Source organism: Schistocerca piceifrons, chromosome 5 (assembly GCF_021461385.2).
Source record: "Schistocerca piceifrons isolate TAMUIC-IGC-003096 chromosome 5, iqSchPice1.1, whole genome shotgun sequence".
Taxonomy (NCBI): Eukaryota; Metazoa; Arthropoda; class Insecta; order Orthoptera; family Acrididae; genus Schistocerca; species Schistocerca piceifrons.
This window is the reverse complement of record NC_060142.1, coordinates 679,518,347-679,534,201: the sequence shown is the minus strand read 5'-3', so window position 1 is coordinate 679,534,201 and position 15,855 is coordinate 679,518,347. Positions and strand designations below refer to the sequence as shown.

General features: G+C 42.8%; 1 protein-coding gene across 2 annotated transcripts in view; it reads left to right on the top strand.

Moving 5' to 3' along the window:
* Window positions 1-717: 717 nt before the first annotated feature.
* Window positions 718-15,855, top strand: part of LOC124798495 (vesicular glutamate transporter 1-like) — a 92,005-nt gene continuing 76,867 nt past the window's right edge. Inside the window, exons 1-2 of one of the 2 annotated variants that reach the window (XM_047261933.1) lie at window positions 718-778; window positions 11,833-12,010. In XM_047261933.1, the coding sequence (XP_047117889.1) occupies window positions 768-778; window positions 11,833-12,010 (189 nt within the window). In that variant the 5' untranslated portion in view covers window positions 718-767. Of the gene's footprint in view, window positions 779-11,829; window positions 12,011-15,855 lie in introns of both variants that reach the window. The other variant, XM_047261932.1, reaches the window with a different exon arrangement.

The following is a 15,855-nucleotide window of genomic DNA, read 5'->3' as shown; positions in this document are numbered from 1 at the left end:
TACGTTGCAGTAGTAACCCGGAGATGAATAGGCTAGTAAAGGATAAAGTAGCGTGGAGAGATGCATCAAACCAGTGTTTGGGCTGAGGACCACAACAACAACAACATAGGCAACAGTAACATTAAAATCTTTTTTCACGCTACTTCCATATACGTTACTTCATTTTCTGCACCGAGAGAGACGGTACAGTGGATAACACACTGGATCCGCTTTTGGGAGGACGGCGTTTAATGTCTTCGTCCGGTCGTCCAGGGCCTGGTGTTTCCTTGTGTCACTAAAGGCAAACGTCGCGATGATCCTATGATAAAGACACGACTGATTGCCCTCCCTGAATCCGAGCTTCTGCTCTGCCTCTCAACGGAGCGTCAGGCCCTAATCTTTGTGCTTTCCTTTTCCTCCCTGGAGGTGCTTCCTGTAACGTAAACCACCCACACTTCATCTTCCGTTCCTTTGGATCCTCCCAAACATCCTGCCGACGTTCCACACTTTTTAAATGTTCATTTTTTCCGTGTACTAGTACTTAGAGGCATATCTAGGCTGGCAGATATGCTAAGCCACAAATAACTCTCAGTCCCTTGAATTTCAGTTGGTTTTAGCTCATCTACGCGACGAAGTAAGGAAACGTAATATAATGTACACATATTCTCAAGAGTTTGCTAATTTTTTGTTACTCTTTAATCTAATTTAGCTAACATAGTGCTTTTTTTTCTTTTCAGGACAAATTCAAGTTTTCCAGCCATCCCCGTGATTCGCAGACATCAAGCGACATGATTCTCAGGTAATCAAAATCATGCAAGGCATTTTCGTCGCTCGTAAATCGTAATAGAAGAATTTATTCTGTATGTCCTTCCACACGTTCTATTTGTGAAGGTTTGCGATCTGGAGCTACCTGTGAGTTATCCTTGTGAGTTGCCTACAAAACAGATATTTCAACACATTTTATTTTCGTACTCATTTTTCACGATTTACAAAGAATACAAAATACTTTGAAAAGGCAGCAACAAGTCAAATTTTCTCTGATCAATTTCTTTTTTAATTCAAATGTAACGAGCATTTCTTGCAAATTTTAAGGCCCTATAAGTAGTTTATATAACGTCGATCATCATTTTCATGAGCTTACATAATGTAGTTCAATAATTTCATGAAAATGCCGTATGCAAACACCATATACCACCTGAAGACGAAAAAGAAATTGTAATCTCCTTGCTTCGCGATGGGAATAAACTGATATGTAGCTCTTCGCTCTCACTGTTGTTTAAATATGGCCGCGTAAATAATATACACGTCTTTTTATCCTTTTCTACCACCAATGAACGTAATTAAACAGAAGAAACTATAATTGATTTCATTTAAATGCTTCTAATTCTAAATTATACTTTTGACTGTGATTGGGAACATTCATAAACAACGCACTGATACAACGGGTACTTTGGAGAATATTCCCTAATAACACAGTTCCAGCCGGCCGAGGTGGCCGAGCGGTTCTAGGCGCTACAGTCTGGAACCGTGCGACCGCTACGGTAGCAGGTTCGAATCCTGCGTCAGGTATGGATGTGTGTGATGTCCTTAGGTTAGTTAGGTTTAAGTCGTTCTAAGTTCTAGGGGACTGATGGCCTCAGAAGTTAAGTCCCATAGTGCTCAGAGCCATTTGAACCATTTTTGAACACAGTTCCTATTTGCGCTCTAAATAACATTTATAGCTGACGTATGACGGTGCTGATACAATGCAAGTACACACACACGCACATACACACACACACACACACACACACACACACACACACACACACACATACCAGCAACAGAAAAAGACAAGAAGACTTTTCTACCACCTGTTTGCACTAATTTCAGAAATGTATAGCATTGTTACTGACAAAGAGCTAAGTAAAATGATGTGATCCTGCATACAATTGAAAATAAATGGTGGCGTGAAAGGATTAAATGTGAAATCCATTTACAATCCCAAATTCATAATTAACTCTATTAACAAATTTCTGGTCTTTCTTTTCATCTCTGCATAACTACCGCAACCTACACCTACTGGAACCTGCTTACTGTATTTGTGTATTCATCTATGGGTCCCCATCTACAGTATCCCCCCCCCCCCCCAAATACTTGTTTCCCTTACCAGACTGGCAATCCCCTGATGCCTCAGGATGTGTTCTACCAACAAACCCTTCCCTTTAGTCAAAGTGTGCCGCAATTTTCTTTTCTCCAACTCGACTCGGTACTTCCTCATTTGTTATTCGATGTATCCATCTAACTTTCAGCATTGTTCTATGCTACCCTACTTCGCTCATCATCTGTCATTTTGCTGCCCAAATAGCAGGATTCATCAAATACTTTAGTGTTTCATTTCCTAATGTAGTTCCCCTGGATTGTCTAATGTAATTCGACTACATTCCATTACTCCTGTTTTGCTTTCTTGATGCTCATCTTTTAACCACTTTTGAAGACAGTACCCATTCCATTCAGTTGCTTTCCAAGTCCTTTTCCAGTTCTTCCAAGTCCTTTTGCCGGAATTACAAAGTAAGCGACAAACCTTAAAGTCCTTATTTCTTCTCCCTGAACTTTAATTCTCTTGCCACATTACTTTTTAGTTCGTTTCACAGCTTTCTCAATGCGCAGTTTGAGTAACACCGGAACAAGCTGCAACCCTGTCTCACTCCCTTCTCAACCACAACTTCCCTTCCATATTCTTTGAGTCGTAACTGCGGTCTCGTTTCTGTGCAAGACTTACACAACATTTTTCTCTCTGTATTTTATCCCCGCTACCACCAAAATTTCAGAGTCTGTATTCCATTCAACAGTGTCAAACGCTTTCGCTACACCTACAACCGCTAGAGACGTAGGTTTTCAATTCTTGAGCCTATCTTCTAAGACAAATCGTATTGTCAGCACGGCCCCCATGTTCCTACATTTCACCAGAACTCAAACCGATCTCCCCAGACGTCGGCTTCTACTGGGTGTAGCATTCTTATATAAATCTATCATGTCAGTATCATGTAGAAATAATTTAATAAAATAATTGTTCTGTAATATTCACACCCTTCAGCATCTACCTTTTTGGAATTATAATTGTTACATTCTTCTAATTATTACATCCTTCTTGAAGTCTGATGGTATTTCCCCTGTCTTGTGTATCTTGCTCACCAGAGGGAATAATTTCGTCATAGCTGGCTCTCCACAGGGTAACAGTAATTCTGAGGGAACGTCGTCTATTCCTGGGACCTCTTTTCCACCTACTTCTTTCAGTTCTCTCTCAAAATCTTCTTACAGTATTATATCTCCTGTATCATTTTCTCCTCTCTTTCTATACTATTTTCCTCGGGATTGTTTCCCCTACATATAGATCCTCCTCAGGCAACTGTTTCTTTTCTTTCCAAAGCTCTCTTTTATTTTTCCTGGACGCTGCAGCTATCTTTCCCGTTGTCATGCAGGTTTCTATCGCCTTACATTTCTTGTCTAGCTGTTGCTGCTTTGCAGTTTCACTTCCTATTAATATTATTTTCTAGACCCCTTTATTCTCTTTTACCTGCTTCATTTGCTCCATTTTTATGTTTTGGGCTGACACATTACGAGTAGTTCGCACCTTATTGTACAGGGATCGGAGAATATTTCACAATAATACCAAGAATTTCCTGTTCCTTTCCATTCATATGTAGGCCTACGCTCCATAATTTCTGCTTTCTTATTTCCACAATTCCTAAACGAAATGTGGAATAGTGACAGTTGAAGTGCCGCACAGTAATCTCCGAATATTCGTTCTCCAACTGTATGTTAACAGGATGTCACCTTAACAACGTCGCTTTTATTCCAAAGATTGCTGCTGAAGTTCCCCTGTCATATCTGTTACTCTTCCGTATGAGTTATAGCGACCAGTTACGATCCACATGTGCGTCTTTGAATTCGTTCAACGTTCTACTGTCGTGTCTACTTTAACAAATATTCAGTGGCTGGATTAGCATTCTCTTCGGCATGTCAATGAATGACAATGATCTTTACGTAAAAAATGTACTCGCTTTTAGACATAGGCCTCCTATAATTTAATACACATTGACGAAAATGTTTTTAAAGCGTGTGGCGCCCCTCGACGAGCTACTTCAAACTGCACAAGTGTCTGGCGGCTGCCATTATCCCCCCCCCCCTCCCCCCACGCACCTTCCGTCGCCCCCCCCCCCCCCTGACCAGTTGAATGTTACACTATCTCCAGTCACAAACTGTTTTAAATGTGAAAACAGATGGAATTCAGAACGTTCCAGATCCGACATATATGCTAGATACTCGAAAAACCCGCAGTCACATTCCACCGTTTTCCGTCTACCAAATCACGTTTCTGGTGAAATGCATTCTCCAGAGAAAAGATCATTTTCTTTTTACTTTGGTAATCCACGTCACATCTCACTTATTCCTCCAGCCAATTGGTGCAGGTGACTTCCCTAGTACTCCCCAGTTTATGTTTTTAACCTTTGCAAGACAATCAATAAAAAGAACTCCTTTTCTATCCCCCAAAACACTGCATTTCCATCTGATCAGACCAGCCTCATTTTTTCCAGTTTTGCCCACTAATCCACCAATTTTTTTGCTGTTTGCTTTCTATGGCGACGCGTATACTTGTCTTATCCTGTTACAAGCATTAGTTGTACTGTCTTTAAAACAATCCATGCATATCAATTTCGTATCTTGCCGTTGCATATGGCATACCCTTTTTTACAACTGATTATCCTCACCTTCGGATCCAGTTCAAAGAATTACGCTAGCTCAGAAAAAGAAACATAACGGGTCGAACTAGTAATCATTGAAAAAGCCAAGTGCGAGTTTGCTCGTGCACTTAGGGTTCCTTAAAAACTGAGTCATGTATGTAGATAGTTCATCCATCCAGGGACTCAAGAATATCGACAACCTTTGCTTTCGAGACAACAACAAAAAAATACTTTTTTCGTGTGATGTGATAAGAACCCAACAATTTTCGAATTTATTTCTTAACTTACGCCGGCCAGTGTGGTCGAGCAGTTCCAGGCGCTGTAGTCTGGAACCGCGCGACCGCTACGGTCGCAGGTTCGAATCCTGCCTCGGGCATGAATGTGTGTGAGATCCTTAGGTTAGTTAGGTTTAAGTAGTTCTAAGTTCTAGGGGACTGATGACCTCAGATGTTAAGTCCCATAGTGCCAAGAGCCATTTGAGACATTTTGAACCTTAACTTCCACTGTGAAACACTGCTTCTTTCCAAAATTTCATGATTCTAGATCACCCGGAAGTACCTTACAGGTTCTGACGAATGAGCTTGCAAGTATCAAAATATGTAACATAAATGGCCACATCATTTGACTGCTTTGATCCAGAAGCTTAAAATTTAAACGCCGCCAAAAGGCACTTGACCTTAGCATGTGACAAAAATTTTAACTTGATACGTCATCTCGTTCTTGAGAAAAAGTCATCTTAACCGACGGACAGACAGACAGTTGGTTTAAAATATGGTAAATTTTTTTCGTGTGATATAGTTGCAAATTAATAAATTTAGAATTTTTTTCCTTCACTTGTACTGCGAAACCTTGCTTCGTGCTAACTTTAATGATTTTATGTTGACGGAAACTACCTTATACGTTTTGATCAGTGACAATATTGTTAAGGCTTTCGTGGCCACTTGTTGAGAAACTGCCTGTTAGCTTGTGTCTCGGGTTATTAGGACGACGTTTCGTCAGCACAAGTGGTTGGCATTTTCAAAGCTTCGCCCACCACCAGCAATGGAGGGTGAAACTTCGACAATGCCGGCAACACGTGCTGGTGAAAGGTCAGGAAAATCATCAAGCAAACATCGAACGAAGAACCCGATGTAGAAGCCAACAGGCAGTTTGATGAGTGACTTTGTAAGTATCAAAATGTGAGACACAAAGGGCCGCATCTCTTTATTACGTTGACTTATAAGCATACATTTACTACATCGCCAAGAGACTAAAATACAGGTGTGTGACACAACTTGATAACCGTCCCGTTCCGTAGAAAAAATGGGTATCACTAAACGGACAGATAGACAACAGCAATTCTGCTGGTTTGTACATAATTTGTGGAGGACGTAAATTCCCCAGAATACTTCGTGTAATCTGAAAGCCACCTCCAAAAGTTATTTTCAAAACTTGTGTGCGATAATTCATGTTTTTCTCTGTCAAGAGCAAAAATATGTTTTGGCAATGATTTGTTATATTTTTTTTCCACAGTTGCCATCCTAGTGAAATCATTCTAGAATTAAGACTTTATCTCTGAAAATTCTAGGTTCACATGAAAACGTGGATCTAGTTATGTTCGTGAGACACATGTGTTCCATTTCAACAGTTTTTAAAATCGGGCAGCTTAAAAATTGTTTGGTAGTGCAAATGAATTATTTACCACAAAAAGTCAGTTTTTGACATTATACACTCCTGGAAATGGAAAAAAGAACACATTGACACCGGTGTGTCAGACCCACCATACTTGCTCCGGACACTGCGAGAGGGCTGTACAAGCAATGATCACACGCACGGCACAGCGGACACACCAGGAACCGCGGTGTTGGCCGTCGAATGGCGCTAGCTGCGCAGCATTTGTGCACCGCCGCCGTCAGTGTCAGCCAGTTTGCCGTGGGATACGGAGCTCCATCGCAGTCTTTAACACTGGTAGCATGCCGCGACAGCGTGGACGTGAACCGTATGTGCAGTTGACGAACTTTGAGCGAGGGCGTATAGTGGGCATGCGGGAGGCCGGGTGGACGTACTGCCGAATTGCTCAACACGTGGGGCGTGAGGTCTCCACAGTACATCGATGTTGTCGCCAGTGGTCGGCGGAAGGTGCACGTGCCCGTCGACCTGGGACCGGACCGCAGCGACGCACGGATGCACGCCAAGACCGTAGGATCCTACGCAGTGCCGTAGGGGACCGCACCGCCACTTCCCAGCAAATTAGGGACACTGTTGCTCCTGGGGTATCGGCGAGGACCATTCGCAACCGTCTCCATGAAGCTGGGCTACGGTCCCGCACACCGTTCGGCCGTCTTCCGCTCACGCCCCAACATCGTGCAGCCCGCCTCCAGTGGTGTCGCGACAGGCGTGAATGGAGGGACGAATGGAGACGTGTCGTCTTCAGCGATGAGAGTCGCTTCTGCCTTGGTGCCAATGATGGTCGTATGCGTGTTTGGCGCCGTGCAGGTGAGCGCCACAATCAGGACTGCATACGACCGAGGCACACAGGGCCAACACCCGGCATCATGGTGTGGGGAGCGATCTCCTACACTGGCCGTGCACCACTGGTGATCGTCGAGGGGACACTGAATAGTGCACGGTACATCCAAACCGTCATCGAACCCATCGTTCTACCATTCCTAGACCGGCAAGGGAACTTGCTGTTCCAACAGGACAATGCACGTCCGCATGTATCCCGTGCCACCCAACGTGCTCTAGAAGGTGTAAGTCAACTAACCTGGCCAGCAAGATCTCCGGATCTGTCCCCCATTGAGCATGTTTGGGACTGGATGAAGCGTCGTCTCACGCGGTCTGCACGTCCAGCACGAACGCTGGTCCAACTGAGGCGCCAGGTGGAAATGGCATGGCAAGCCGTTCCACAGGACTACATCCAGCATCTCTACGATCGTCTCCATGGGAGAATAGCAGCCTGCATTGCTGCGAAAGGTGGATATACACTGTACTAGTGCCGACATTGTGCATGCTCTGTTGCCTGTGTCTATGTGCCTGTGGTTCTGTCAGTGTGATCATGTGATGTATCTGACCCCAGGAATGCGTCAATAAAGTTTCCCCTTCCTGGGACAATAAATTCACGGTGTTCTTATTTCAATTTCCAGGAGTGTATTTTTCAAATATACGCGAAATAAATTTGAGCTCAACAGGTATAATGCTCAGTTAGGAATGTAGAGATCAGATTGAAGAATGCGTTGTGTCAGCGATAACTTCGCGGTGTGCGAGGCAAAGCTGATGCTGTCAACTCAACGAAAATTACACTCGCTAACTGTAATAAGAATGTAAAACTTTTGACTGTTTGACAGCATGTTTCTGCTTCCTAGTGAGCTGTGTGAGCCCCTGAACACCCCCCCCCCCCAACCCCACTTCCTCCCTTTACAGAAAAGAGAATGTTAAGATGGATGAGTACATCAGGGTAACAGTGAAAGTGAGGTCCCAAGAAAGCAGGCTAAGATAGTATGGACGTGTGCAGAGAAGAGGGGAGTATTATGCGGGGAGAAGAGTTGAAGACTTAGGAAGCTAAGGATCCAGCATAAGAAGAACACCGAAGCTGAGATGGAAAGACAAGGTAACAGGGGACCTACTGGAGAAAGTATGGCTCGGAGAAGCAGCACTGGATAGGCATTTATGGAAGAGAAGGATCCAGCAAAACAACGCCGACCCCACATGACGTGGGAAAAAGCTGCGATGATGTCGATGATTATGAGCAATAAGCATCCCTGCGTAGAGAAACAACTGAAAGAGAAAACAAATAAGTCGCCAGGTCAGGAAGGAATCCCAATTCAGTTTCAGAAAGTGTGCTCTACGTCAATGGCCTCTTACTTAGTTTGCATTTATCGCGAATCTCCCGATCAGCACTAAGTGCCAAGCGATTAGAAAAAAGTGCACGTGACTGTTGTATTATAAGAAGGGTAAGAGGACGGACCCGCAAATCAACAGACCAATATCCTAACATCGCTTTGCTGCAGAATTCTAAAGCAAATTCTGACTATAATAAATTTCCTATAGACCGAAAAGCTCATGTCCAGGAATCAGCACGGTATTAGAAAGAATCGCTCCTGCGAAACCCAGCTTGCTCGCATAATTTACTGCGAACTATGGATGAAGGGCAACAGACTGATTCTATATTTCTAGATTTCCGAAAAGTATTAGACACCGTACCCCACGGAAGACTGTTAACAAAGGTACATGCATCCGCAATAAGCTCCCAGATCTGTGACTGGCTCGAAAACTTCTTAAGTGTGCTGGACCGAGACTCGAACTCGGGACCTTTGCCTTTCGCGGGCAAATGCTCTATCAACTGAGCTACCCAAGCACGACTCACGCCCCGCCCTCACAGCTTTACTTCTGTCAGTACCTCGTCTCCTACCTTCCAAACTTTACAGAAGCTCTCCTGCCAACCGTGCAGAACTAGCATTCCTGAAAGAAAGGATACTGCGGAGACATGGCTTAGCCACAGCCTGGGGGGTGTTTCCAGAATGAGATTTTCACTCTGCAGCGGAATGTGCGCTTATATGAAGCTACCTGGCAGATTAAAACTGTGTGCCGGACCGAGACTCGAATTCGGGACCTTTGCCTTTCGCGGGCAAGTGCTCTACCAACTGAGCTACCCAAGCAAAGGTCCCGAGCTCGAGTCTCGGTCCAGCACACAGTTTTAATCTGCCAGGAAGTTTCATGCTAGATTTGTTACCGGTACGTTCAATGAGCATTCAAGTTTTACGGATATGCTTCAGGAGCACAAGCAAGTTTACACGTGCAAGTCAAGAAAAAAATCCGAACTCTGTTAACTTGGGATTACATCACACGAAAAAAAATTATCATTTTTTAGTCTGACTCTCAGTCTGACCGTCGTTCAACATACCCATTTCTCAGGAACGGATTGACGTATCACGTTAAAACCTGTGCTACAAGCTAAAGTCTATTGTCCGTTGGCGGCGTTTAAATTTTAAGCTTATAAATCAATCAAAAGATACGGCCATACTCACAAATTCACTCATCAAACCCTGTAGGGTACTTCCCATTGCCCTACAGTCATGAAATTTAGCAAGATGGAGGGTTTCGCAGTAAAAGTAAAGGGAAAAGAATTTTAAAATTGTTGATTTGTAATTATATCACAGGAAAAACAGTTTTTTTTGCATTTTCGAAATTCTTGGAGTTCCCGGGACCGATTTCATCTCTGTATCGATACCGATAACAGCAAAAATCCTCGAGATTCTCGAATCTCGGGATGGATGAACTGTCTATATATACAATTAAGTTTATACGGAACACTAGGTGCGCAAGTTCTTATCGCACTTCCCCAATTTTTTTCGTTCTCTCCCCATTACCTTTGAAATATTAAAAAGATAAAATATTTAGATGGTTTTCAAAGTTATTAAAATAAAATTGGTTCCGCTCCATGCTGTGTCCTGGTGCAGCAACCTGTTACGAATTTCTTGAAATACGACAATTTGGTTACAATTTTTTTATGAATTTGTTGGACATGAAGCGTTTCGCCCTTGTGGAGCATCTTCAGATTAACCTAAGAAGTAATGTGGTAAGCCAGCAGCTACCCTTAATGACAGCATATTAATTTTTAACTTAATGTCATCTTCAGGCACTTAAAGACAGATGTTAGCTCACCACATTACTTCTGGCGTTAATCTGAAGATGCTCCATAAGGCCGAAACGCATCTTTGCCAATAAATAGATAAAAACAGTTTGCAACCAAGGCTGTCTTATTTCAAGAAATTCTTAAAATTATAGTTTTAAATTGATCGTCATTTAAAATAATTATTATAAAACTATTGAACCACTGCACTACACTAAAGCAAGAAGAACATGCACCAGGAGGGGATAATTTGAGAGAGGAGATCATTTTCAGAGGTTCTGGATGTGTAAGGTGTGGCATATCAACCTAGCAGGATGGCTGGTGTTTGAGGACGCTTGTGATCTGGGAGGGTAGCAAACTTGAGGTTTGTGATAGGTATAAATGGGATGGTGGTCATGAGAAGTAAAGGTTAGGACAGGGTGGAAAGGGAAAAAGGAGGCCTGATGTGGGGGAGAATATGGAGTGGGTCAGATGTGCTAGGAAGGATAAATTTCACGGCGGATTTCATTATTTTGGAAAGGAAGTCTATCTAAGATGATGATAGGGACAATGTGTACTTGTGTTGTGTTGTTCGTATGTGGTAGCATAGGCGCGGCAGCATACTGGGACTGGAAACTGAAGAAGAATCAATAGGATTAAATATACTTTTGTACCCACGGTTGTTGGAATATCTAATGGTTGAGGCCAAGTTTGCAGGATTTATAGAGCAGATAGAGGGCTTTAATCTACGTGACAAGAGACGGGAATGCGAGGAGCTGGTAAAGTATTTGTGTAGGCGAAGGTAAAAGGATGTGTAAAGCAAGATGTGGTGAGTGACGTTCAATTATTTGGAAACTGTTGAAGAACTGAAATGGATATCAAGACTACGTTTGACGTATCAGAGGACGAGACGAATCAAGACTTTGTAGTTATGGAAGATTGTTTAGGGATGCATTCCTCAAGTTTGGTTGGTTATTTGTTTTAGGGACTTTACTCGTATGTTGGGCAGTGGTGTTTCCATTACAGTTTACAGTCGAGGGTTCTCTGAGGTATTTTAGATAATCAGAAATGACGCTCATTAATGGCTAAAAAAGAGTCATGAAGACAGATGCTGATGGTAGTTCGTCCTATAATTATTTCCTGGAGTTTGGATGGATCGTTTGAAAAGTGATTCGTTGTACAAGTAGGTGATCTCATTGAGCTGGAAGTGAAAGGACGGTTTAGATTCCTGAAGGGTGGATGGGAAGTTGTGTCGTAGATGTATTGAAGGAAATGGGCAGCTTGATGTGGAAGTTTACAACAGGGAGTAGTGGTCTGAGACTGTCTGCGGCACTCCTGCAGTAGCACGGTATTGGTGGTTTTAATGGTGAAAATGGACGGGCCATTCGATAGAGAGCATGTCGGCTCTCCATTCGTTGGTGTTACCGTACCGAGACGCTGCATCTACTGCAGTAGTGTACAGAAAGCATGGCTGACGTCCGCTGACGTAGCTGCTATTGCAGCAGAGACAGAACGACTGGAGTGCCTGTGTTGCAGCAGAGATGGGATGACCGAGGTGCCGCTGTGGAAGTTCTGGAGGCGCCACCGTTTCGTCGTCACGCTGCTCGCCTTCCTCGGCTTCTTCAACGTGCTGGCGCTCAGGGTCAACGTCAGCGTCGCCATCGTCGCCATGACGGAGAACAAGTCGAGAGTCCTCGATAACGACACCATCGTATACGTAAGTCGGTTCACAGCGAATGCAAATATGTAAACAGCCAACTCCCAGCAGCAAGCCAGTGCTCCTCAGTCAAGAAAAGTTTTGGCATGTAGCGAAAGCTACGTAGGGAATTGTTACATTCACAGTTCACGATTTTCGTCAGTGTGTTTTTCAAATCTGGCAGTATTATCAAAAGGATAGATTGCTACTCATCATACACCAGAGACGTTGAGACACAGACGGGCACAACAAAAGAACTACTTAACACGTAAGCTTTCGACCAGAACGCCTTCTTCCGAGATAGACAACATGCACTTATACACATTCACCCAAACGCAGCTCACATACACACACACACACACACACACACACACACACACACACACACACACACACACGACCACTGTCTCTGGCCAGCCCTGGCAGCCACAGACAGTGGTCACGTGTGTGTGATCTGCATTTGCGTGAATGTGTGTATGTGCTCTTTGTCCATTTCGTAAGAAGCTTACGTGTTCAGTACTTATGCGAAAGCTTATGTGTTTAGCAGTCTTTTTGTTGTGCCTGTCTGCAACGCAGCATGTCTATATGGTGAGTAGCAATCTATTCTCTTCGTAATATTGCCATTATTACATCCTAGATTTTCCATTGTTTGATTTTGTCTTTCAAATCTATCTTTCTTCCACGTGATACAAACATCTTTTTCGTAATTGCCCGGAAATCTGTAAGAAATTCACGTAGACAAATGGAACTTCTATTCAACATGACAACTACAACTACATAACAACAAACTTACAGACAGCGTGCATGTACGTATAATTCTTGGTTGTATATTTGATTTCATGTATTGTACCAAATGCTGTTTCCTGTGGTTAGTTAACCAGTGTTAATTGTCTTGTTTTGGAGTCACATGTAGAGTTGGGCAGGTGTTGTTGTTGTCTGATTCTGTGGAAAATTAGTCAACTTCTATTTTATTTCATTGATAGAACATCAGTGCTACAGACTGAATGTAGTTCACGATTTTAAATTCTGAGACAAAAATTTCGACGAGCACAGATCGATAAATACAAGTAAATAAACGTTTTTAAAGCAATACTGATGAAAACTGCGAAGTATGATAGTAGAAAGTTCACGCAAATGTCAAGAAAATGGAATCAAAGACTGAACAGAAGAACTAAACATAGCTCCATTGCGGCACACATGTGAACAGCAGTATGCGAAATCGCCGCTGAGGGTGCGAAGAAAATAAAAGAAGTGAAATGTGTCAGGTGACAACAGCCTTTCAGAGAGTCACAGGGACAGAATTTATACTTTAGGAAGATATCAGTCGTCTATTTATTAATAAGCTGGTCGGTTGATTTGCATCCCTATGGTTGTATCTCTATTTTCTTTACGCTCATTTGAACTTCTGTTGAGATTACGACCTCTTGTTCTTCGTCCCTCATATGGATCATAAGGATTCATGTTAATTTCTGTTTCATGGCTATTTACTAATATAACGTACGCCGTTACAAAAAGACTTTTATTTGGTTTGTGATTAGTAACAGTATCACAAATTATAAAATAATTGCAATTAAGTGTCACTTCTAATTAATGGAAAATAAAAGGATTATGTCAGTATGGGGACTATTGGGTGTGAGTACAGTTTTCATCCACCTGCATCTGTGTCATGTCGGTCCTTATCTTCCGCTTGGTTGCCAGATGAGGGTATTTATTTGGGATCCTTGTCGTTATAACTTACTACCCAATTAGAGTAGCTATTATCCTGTTGCTTACTTCCCACACAACATTGTTTGTTTAGCATCCTTATAGCTAGTTTATTACCCAATTTACTATCCTTATTGTTATAATTTATCCTCAGTTTATTACCCTGGGATCTGTACCCAGTATGGCATCCAACATGACTTCCAGTATGGCATCACATGGGTACATCCGTACAATGTGCAGCAGTTCTGAGGTGTAAAGTTGATCTGTTATTCTGTTATTCTGCACAACTGATTAATCTGAGATGTACCCTTTACCCTGTGCTCCTGCAAGATGCAATTTCCACCCCACACTACTACAGAAGTCAGACAGACGCTCCTAACGTTCTAAAGGGAAATGCATGAAAAACTTTCAGCAATAAATATCTTCTGGATTCGTCTGCTGTAAGGAAATGACACAAAAATTCACAAAATTTCTTACGTAACTAGTGGGATACTTGGGTACTGGAGTAGTACTAGTTAGTGTAAGAAAAACATGAATACAAACGAAAGTTACTATTTATTTTGCAAAAATTCTGAGAAATCACAATGGCACTTTTAGTTATGAATTGAACAAGTTATATCCTGGTTCTTTTTCGAATGTGAAGTTATCTCTCAAGGATAGGATTCGCTAATGAAATTTCTATACAAAGTTTAAGATGGTTGTGACTTGGCAAAATGGCTGAGAGGCGCGCCTACTCAACTTGAATAATTATCCTTTAGAATGTTGCTAGGTACGATGTGGCTGTCGCATGTGAAATGCAGTAAAGTGTACTGTTGCGGAGGAAATATGGGGCTCGCAATAGCTGTAGCGCACAATACCATAAGCTGCGATGACTGCTGTCTGCGCCGCTCGCTGTTGACAAATAAGATAACTCTCGTTCTATCTGGATTGACCTTCGCCAATCAAACTCTCCCTACGCCTTTATGAAGTCAAGGATTCCTATTCGCCGCTAGTCTAACTATGGGCGTGGTACACCGGTCAGATAACCAGTCCACCGCGATGCCACTCAAAATTCGCTTGCAGGCGTTTAACTATAACTCTGTCCGTTCACACCGCACAATAAGTATGTCAGCCAACACAGTGAATAACACTTAATTGCAAGGACTCAATATAGAGTAGCACTTCGATTTGCTCTAGACAGAGGTGCTCTCCCAGTGAAGTACTGAGGAGAGACTTGTTCCTTATTCCAAGAGCGACAACGGAACGGCACCTCTCCACGCCAGACATGAAGAGGTATATCTTTCGGTCTCTTCCATTATTCCTTCAGCTCAAGGCGTCAGAAATATCATCTGCCAATCAGCATTGCTCTTCTAAAACGGGAGAATGACGTTTCGTTTAAGGCGACCAATCTGGAAACCTGTAGCATTGGCGTTTGGCGTTTGCTGTCTCCCTGTGAAAATCTCTTAAACTGCATGCTATGTGTAAAGAATGCATAGGTTGGCTGCTCCCACACAATGTAGCGGAATTTGCTATTTAAGCCGAACACGGGGTTGTTCCCCCCTTTCACTCGGGCCCACGCTGTCCGCTATACAGGCGGTCACTGACCGACATAGGCTGGGTTGTCTTCTGAAGGGACCGGCGTCCCGTTGTGCAGTTTCTCTCCCGAACTAAAAGCTTCTGTGACCGTCGTGTCTGGAATGTATGTGTGTACGCCAGCCTCAAGTATTTCAACCACGGTGCGCTTACTTGTTAATTACATATCGTTTACATGAATTCATTGACTTTATCTTATCGAGTTTGGGTCCGAATGAAGCGTCTTGATGTGCGGAATATGATTTTGAGGGCAGAATATGTAAGCAATGAAGGTCAGGAGACCACATCTTACACAGTTAATTTTCGGGATTGTAAAAAACATGCTTCAAGGACATCCCCAACTCTGTGATAAGTTTAAAATGGTGAAATAGATTGCTAAACATAACCATATCACATGGCATATTTATTTAAACACTTACGACGTTTGTTATTACAGCGGTTTTATGTGGCATGCAAAGGACATTTTTACTTCTGTATGCAAAAGAGAGAATCTCACACATGGCTCTACTCCAGAGGCAACGAAAATTACACATTTCTCGCTCCTCTTTGACGCTGAGCCATTCTGCGAACTGCCTTATCTTGTTATAATG